Source organism: Desmodus rotundus, chromosome 9, assembly GCF_022682495.2.
Source record: "Desmodus rotundus isolate HL8 chromosome 9, HLdesRot8A.1, whole genome shotgun sequence".
Lineage (NCBI taxonomy): Eukaryota > Metazoa > Chordata > Mammalia > Chiroptera > Phyllostomidae > Desmodus > Desmodus rotundus.
The window spans coordinates 64,494,880-64,502,725 of NC_071395.1; the positions used below are offsets into that span (position 1 = coordinate 64,494,880).

Sequence of the window (7,846 nt, forward strand, 5' to 3'; positions counted from 1 at the left end):
AAGAAGTTTCTGTAACTATGTGTGGTGGTGGATATTAACTAGACTTATTGTGGCGATCATTTCACAATATACACCAAAATCAAATCATTATGTGTGCCACCTGAAACTAATATGTTATATGTCAATTATACTTCAATCAAAAAATAAAAATAATTGTAAAATAAAAAACCAAAATGAAAGCATAGGAATCCTAAAAAAATAACTCCTCCCCCAGACGCTTGAATGGCTACTGCTTCCTCTTAAGATTTTGGGGTTTCCAGCATCCTCCCTCCTCTCTTTTCTTGTCTTTATTGCTTCAACCCTCCTCACTGAGTTCACTGATGACTTCCAAACCTCTCTCTTGTCCAGGTATTAAACAGGTGTGTGCTGAATGAAGAAAGCTGGATCCCCTCATTCCCTTCCTAGCTCCATCTTCATCCCCTGGTCAGTCTCTATGCTCCGGCCCCACCGGGTCATTTATAGTTGCTGGACCTGGGCACAAGTTGCTGACTTGGCCTGGGAACACTGTCTTCCTTGTGAGCACCTGACTCACTTTCCAGATTCACCTGAAACACCATTTGGGGCCTCACCTGACTCCATCCAGATATGATCAGTTGCTTCTAGTTCTAGTTCTGTTTTCAACACACCGCCCTGGCTTGTGGGAAGAAGCCCCATCACTGTGTGAAAGGTAAGTCAAGAGATAAGATGTATACACACAACCAATCGAGCCTGTCTGTGTGTCAGGCACCATCGAGGTGTGGGGTTAGAGCAATAAACAAAGCAGTCACATCTCCCTGCCCTCACAGAGGAGACAGGCACTGGAGAGACCAATGGGTAAAACAGATGAGAAAACAGTGAGGGGCCATGTGGAAGCACGGGGGCTGCCGGCCCAGGGACAGTGGATGCACAGGCTTTGATTGCAAGGTTTGCTGAAACTTGCAGTGAGGGGATCCAGCAAGGACTGGAGATTCCGGGGGAGCTTTACTGAGAGGGTGACATTTGAGCTAGGCCTTTAAGCACAAAAAGGGTTTTGATAGAGAATCAAGTCATGCTGGGCAGAGGGATTACAACAGCAGTCAAACCTCAGATGGGTGAAGGGGCAGGTATATTTGGGAAATACCTGGTCCCCGGAGTGTCTGGGGCAGAATTCAGGGCATGTGAGGAAGAGTGTGAGAGAAACACGGCAGGAAGGAATCAGGATGCAGATCCAGGTCTCCAATTTGGGAGATGTCACAAGACTCTGGGGGAACCGAGAGAACGAAACCACCCACCCATACCCCAAAATTAACTTCCACTGATTTTCAAATCACCATCTGCTCAACTAGTTGTCAGGAAGTAGCCATGCCTGACGACTGGGCCTATGGCTCCAAGGTGAGGTGGCTCCCCCTCTGCCCCTGGCACCAGCCCCTGAGGATTTCCCGGGGCATACAGTGTGGCCTGAGCCCTGAAGGAGGAGCAAAGACTGTCTGGTACTCCCACCCAATTGGTAACCAGGACTGATGTACTCAAAGCATCGTGGGAATGCAGAACGACTGGAACGCCTGGGCTCAGCTGGTGGGATGAAAATGTGTATGACTGCTTTGGAATGCCCTTTCTTAGGGTCAGTCAGTGCTGAGTGGGTGAGCTGTCTGTGACCCAGCAATTCCACTATTAGGTATATAACAAACAGAAATGTATACGTATGTTCATCAAAATCCATATCCCAGTGTGCTCATAAAAGCCTTCTCTGAAATGGACATAAACTGGACACCACCTAGATGTTTATCAGAATGGACGAGGAAGTTGTGGGCCTTCTTACCACGTGATACTGAACAGCAATGAGAATGAACAATGACAATTGCAGGCAGCAACCTGGATGAGTCTCCCATGCATCATGCTGAGTAAAGGAAGCCAGACACAAGCCAAACAAAAGTAAGTCTAGAAATTGGGATCATGCTACCCTTTTAGGGTGGTGACAAGATTCGGGCAGCAGGGCATCTCTGAGTGAGTCCAGCCCACACCACATGAAGAGGCCTGGCTTTCTGTCAGCTATTCAAGCCAGGGCCTGGGACAGGCATCAGACATCCCAGTGAAGCTGTCGTGGACCCTGCAGCCTCCATGGAGTCACCGCAGCCAGTGCCATGTAGGGCAGAAACGAGCCATTCCTGACAGGCTCTGCCTGGATTCCTGACCTGCAGAACTGTGAACAATTTAAGAAGAAGGTACTTCTTTGAAGTGATTAAGTTTTGCAAAACAGCAATAGATTACTCATCCTGGAGGGGCTACTGAGGGCAGAGACCAAATCTTTCCTGTATTTAGTGTATGACCAAAATATTTAACAATATTTGTCCTGGCTGGTATGGCTCAATGGATTGAGCACTGGCCTGAGAACCAAAGAGTTTGCAGGTTTGATTCCCAGTCAGGGCACATACCTGGGTTGCAGTCCAGGTCCCCAGGTGGAGGGGACCACACATTGATGTTTTTCTCCCTCTCTTCCTCCCTTTCCCTCTGTCTAATAAAATCTTTTAAAAATAAATAAATATTAAAAATAAAATCTTTAAAAAATTAACAATATTTAATATATAAACAATATAAACAGCATTTAACAATATTATGTATTAACATACAAATGCATAAATAATCTCAAACATTCTATTTTATTCTCTGAGAAAACTAACAAGATAAGATGTAGCACAAATTATGTATTAAGTGATGTAGAGAATATCTCTTAATATTAACTATATTGTTCATAGCCCTGAATCCTCTTAATCCTTATAATAATGTCAGAGTTTTTACATATATTCAACATCTTTATTTTCAGGTTTACATAAAATAATTTGTTTGGTATGTCTTATTTAGTTAGTTCACATAATTTTATTAATTTTTGTTCATCTTTAGTCCATGGGGTTAAAACGTCATTTGGACAAGTTTCAGAATTTGATAAATGGAAAGATTTAAAAGTTCACTATAATTTTCACTTTTGTCATTTAAAGCTCATTTTCATATCTTAAACAACCTAAATGTTTCTCTTAGAATTGATACTTTCATTTCTAATAGTATATCATATCTTTGTTTTTTTTTTCTTTTTTTCACTCTCTTTTCATAGTTTTCCTTATTTAGCTTTATGTGCTCAGTCACTTTTATCATTTTCTGGGTTAATCCAGCAGTTCACAAACTTTTTAGTCTCAAGACCCCCAACATATTTGTTGTATTAAAAATAAAAACTAAGAGCCCTGGCTGTTATGGCTCCGTGGATTGAGCACCAGCCTGCTAACAAGAGGTTGCCAGTTTGAATTCCAGTCAGGGTACATGCCTGGGTTGCGGGCCAGGCCCATGGTTGCGGGTATGCGAGAGGCAACTGGTTGATGTATTTCTCACACATGGATGTTTCTCTTCTTCTCTTTCTCCCTCTCTTTCCATCTCTAAAAATAAATAAATAAAATAATAAACAAATAAAATAAATAAAAACAAAGAAATTCAAGATATGTTTATTCTTAATTTATTTAAAACAACAGCAATAAGCCATAGTAAATTAACACAAATAACATTATTAGAAAAAATAAGTATATTTTCCAAAACAAATTTAGTGAGGAAAGTGGTTTTGCATCATCAGGGCCAATATTGATACAGTGAAAAGGGCAATTAGTGTCTTTGTGTTTTTATGAAAATAGTTTTGACCTCACAGAATTCCTGAAAGTGTCTCAGAGAACTTCAGGAGTCCTCAAAGCTCTTAGGACCACTGAATTGATCTCAGCTTCAACCACACTTTTGTAAAAATAAAGTAGTGGCTTTTCTATTATAATATATAGTATCATTTATTAAAGCCAAACTTTTTTAAAAAAGTATTTTATTTACTTATTTTTAGAGGGAGGGGAAGGGAGGGAGATAGACAGGGAGAGAAACATCAATATGGGAGAGATACATCGATCAGTGTCTCTCGCGCACACCCTGACCAGGGACTGAACCTGCAATGCAGGCATATGCCCAGACTGGGAATTGAATGGGTGACCTTTTGCCTTGTGGGATGATGCCCAACCAACTGAGCCAGACTGGTCAGGGCTAAGATATGATTTTAAGATATGATTTAAGGTTCCTGCTTGTTCCACCTAATCCGCAAGACCCACTAAATGATCTTCCAAATCTTCTATTTTGCACTTTAAAAGTATTGAAATACTTTTATGTGAAACAATAGACCTGTCATTCATTGCTAATGATAGAAATTTTACAGCTTGACTCCAAAGTTTTCTAAAAAGTTGTTGTAGTTGCCTCTGAGATGTGCTGCTTACACCCCCTGGGAGAAAGACCTAAGGCCTGGTTGGGGAAGAAGTATGGTCAGCCTCCAGCTCTCTGCCCCGTAGGAGCCTCAGCCCCAGAGAGCTGCCTAGGGTGCTCAAGGTAGGGAATGCAACACCCTCCTGGGCAGGCCCATCAGGCAAGTGAGTGAGCTGGGACACTGGCTCAATACAGGTCAACTCTGATGTTTTGCTCGCAGGGCTGTCCAACCTTTGGGCATCTCTGGGCCACCCTGGAAGAAGAGTTGTCTTGAGCTACACATTAAATACATTGTGACACGTAATCACAAAAATATCTCATAATATTTTAAGTAAATTTACGATTTTGTGTTGGGCCGAATTCACAGCCATCCTGAGCCGCATCCTGCTAGAGCTTTCTGCTAGGGTGGCCCAGGCCTGGTCAAGCTGGCATCACTGTTCTCTCTCTGCCAGTCTTGCTTCCCACCCCCACCTGTCACGATGTGGATCCTCAATAATCATTTTGCACCCCAGTTCCAGGTCAGCATCTGTTTCTGGAGAACTCACCTGGGGCAGTTTTCTACTTTCAGTAGGCACGTGCTTTAGAAGAGGGAGCTTAAATCTAGCTTACAACGTTACATTAATACTGATTAATCTTTTTCAAAGTTCTAATAAATCCATCATGGCTGAAGGTGTTGTGTCCTTTTTAAGCCATACAATAGAATGTTTAAATTTTTGCATAAAATTTTTTTAAAAGTTGAAAATGTTTTCATTTTCTTTATCATCACATCAGTAAAATATTTCTTTCAGGAGTTTTAATATTTTGGTTGTTTTATTTGGGAAACTGACTCACTATATTTTTTGAAATTTATCTCACTAATGTTTGTAATTATTCTTTATTTCGACTCTTAGTATTAACACAGCATTGTGACCATTCCTATAAAATACGCACTTAGCAGTTTTAACTTTTAATGATTCAAGTTTTGAGCACTGTTTGTGTCTAACAGTTATAGCAACAGTAAAAATAAGCTACTTCTATTTTTATTTGAAATAAAACTGTTTTTATTTTAGAAATGAAAATTTGATACTGATTCTTGCACAATATACAAAGATGTCCCTTGCCGTTCTCATATTATCATAGTTTCAGAAAAATTCCTAGGTTATAGTTTACTTTTGATAAAATTTCAAAAGCTTTATGTTTATGATTCAGATTTATGGTTATGGTATTTTCTAAAATGTTTAAGAAATGTATCTAAACTTTGTTGTCTCTTTATGTTTTATTTCCATATTTTATTACAAATTCATGCATATATGAATCAAAGCTGTACACACTAACTATTCACAAGAATTTTAAAGTATCAGCAATGTAATTAAAGTAGAAAGAATGGACCCCAAATGGAAGCCACAACAATAATGATGTGATTTGAACATACGAACAAATTGGTGATCCTCAGAATTGTTTCAGAATTGGAATTTGTGTTCGCTGCCCAGGAGACTGGGTGTGAATGTTTCTCATGCTTACTTTCACAAAGATCCCTCTATCATTGGAGTAGCCTACAGTTTTTGGCTGATAAACTAAGTTTATAGTATTAAAATGTACATTGGTAATTACTTTTATCTCTCATTGCAGTTACTATTATAAAATTACTAACTGACACTGAAACATTCCAGTAGTTTATCAACAGTCATGTTTACACACACGGTTAATGGGAAAATTAAGAACAATGACAGTGAGTCAGACTGGCAACTTTGAGTGGCTTCAGAAGCAAACTAACCCCCCGCCCCCATTCCTGAACTGAGCCTGAATTTGTCCTCTGGCAAACACTTCCTGAGTCACCTGTCTAGCACCTGCATCTGGGGATTGCCCCCTCCCTCCCTCGGACACCCACAAGTGTGTTTGGGGAGCAGCCTTAGTTATACAACTCTACTTGACTCCCTCGACTCCAGTTCCTGGCTTCAGAGGATTGTTCAGAGCACCTCCCCTAAACCGTGCCAACTGGAACCCCTTCCTTAAGAATCTGGGTTTGAGGCTGGTCACTGTCAATGCTTTTGCCCTGAGCCATGTGGAGGGGATGCTGAGGTAAAAGGGGAAAGAATCAGGGCAGGGATGGGAAGCAGCCCTCTTTGAGTCCCTGCTTCCACTGCTAGTTTGCTTCTTAGGCCCTGTCTGTGAACTGAGAGGCACACCTGTATCTGTATCTACATTCCTTTCTTGTCTTTTGCTTTATCACACTTGGTGTTTGTTATTTGCTACTGATACAGTCCTAAGTAAATATTACCTTATCAAGTTTCCCCACACCGCCACTTCTTTCCAACAAAGAGCCCCAAGGTCAGAACGCCTTATGTGTGCAAGCTACACACTATTTTTTAAAGCAACAGAATGGTGTGATCATGAGGCCCAAGCTTGGTCTGTGCATACAGGTTGTGATGCAGGTCCAAATTAAGGTCCTTTTGTTTTAAGAAGCCCTTAAGGGGCTTCTCCATAATGTCCTAGTATGGGGTTATGATGACATTGTTTTGATGACATTGAATATAAGCAGTTCATTTCCTAGCAGATGTGACCTTGTGGACAGGGCCAGATTATGAATTATGACCCACGACAAAATCTCTGAGACACAGATGTGCACAAATTATGCATTGGCTCAGCTGACAATGCAGGAAGGTTGAAGTGCTGCTCCTGCAGGGTACTGAGTCTCAAGAAAGTGCCTCGTTGGACAGACCTCCAGGCCAGCAGTTTCAGCTGCCTCTGGGCTGCTTAGGAGGGTTCCCCCTGTGCTCCCTGGGATGTCAGCTACTACCAGGTACTACGTGGGAAAAGCTGCCAGACTTAGTTCAGGTGTGATAGCCCACTCCCATTTGCTTTCCTGCTCTCCAAAAATTTTATACTCATTGCTTTCACAGAGGAAGTTTATAGGAAGTCTTAAAAATAACACAGCAGGCCCTGGCCAGGTGACTTAGTTAGTTGGAGTGTCGTCCTGTTCACCAGAGTATTGTGGGTTTGATTCCTGGTCAGAGGTCACACTGGAAAGACACTGGGAAGCAGGGGTTCTCGTTAGAGCCCTTGAAAATATATATAATACTGAGTCTGCCTGCGTAAGCGTTTTTCTGGGAAGAGGTTTCTGAATTGTTACCAGCTTCTCACAGGAGCCAAAGCACCCAAAAAGGTACATGACCCCTGCTCTACACCATTTCTTCTAGGACCCTGAGCAGTACAGACAGAAGGGTGGGGGATAACGTGCAGTTTGCCAGCACTTCTGGTTTTGTTATTGAACTCAAGGGGTCCACCACTTGGGGTGCTCTATTAAAATATGAAATGTGGTTGTAGTAAGGCAGTTTTATTTACTTGCAGCATGTAAAGGAGGCAGGATTCACAAAAGTTCTGCTCGCAGGAAGGGAGACCTAGCCATTGCTTCTAAGCACTATTTGGTCAATTACATGTTGACTTCTTTGCAGTTGGCTACACTTATCAGGTTGGGCTCCTATCAATCTTATCCTGTTTATAGCTGGTCTCCAAAATGCTATGTTACATTTAACATTTTGCAAGAATAGCAGTTAGCCCTGTATGGTGTGGCTCAGTCAGAGGGCACATGCCTAAGCTGTGGGCCAGGTCACTAGTTGGGGGCTTGTGAAAGGCAACC

General features: G+C 41.7%; 1 protein-coding gene across 6 annotated transcripts in view; it reads left to right on the forward strand.

Annotated features, from left to right (window-relative positions):
* The window catches only part of AKAP10 (A-kinase anchoring protein 10), a 103,484-nt gene extending 100,232 nt beyond the window's left edge, over positions 1–3,252 (forward strand). For 5 of the 6 annotated variants that reach the window (XM_045199325.2, XM_045199322.2, XM_045199321.2 and 2 more), the window contains exon 15: positions 349–3,252. In XM_045199325.2, the coding sequence (XP_045055260.1) occupies positions 349–405 (57 nt within the window). In that variant the 3' untranslated portion in view covers positions 406–3,252. The remainder of the gene's footprint in view (positions 1–348) is intronic. The other variant, XM_045199320.3, reaches the window with a different exon arrangement.
* Positions 3,253–7,846: the final 4,594 nt, after the last annotated feature.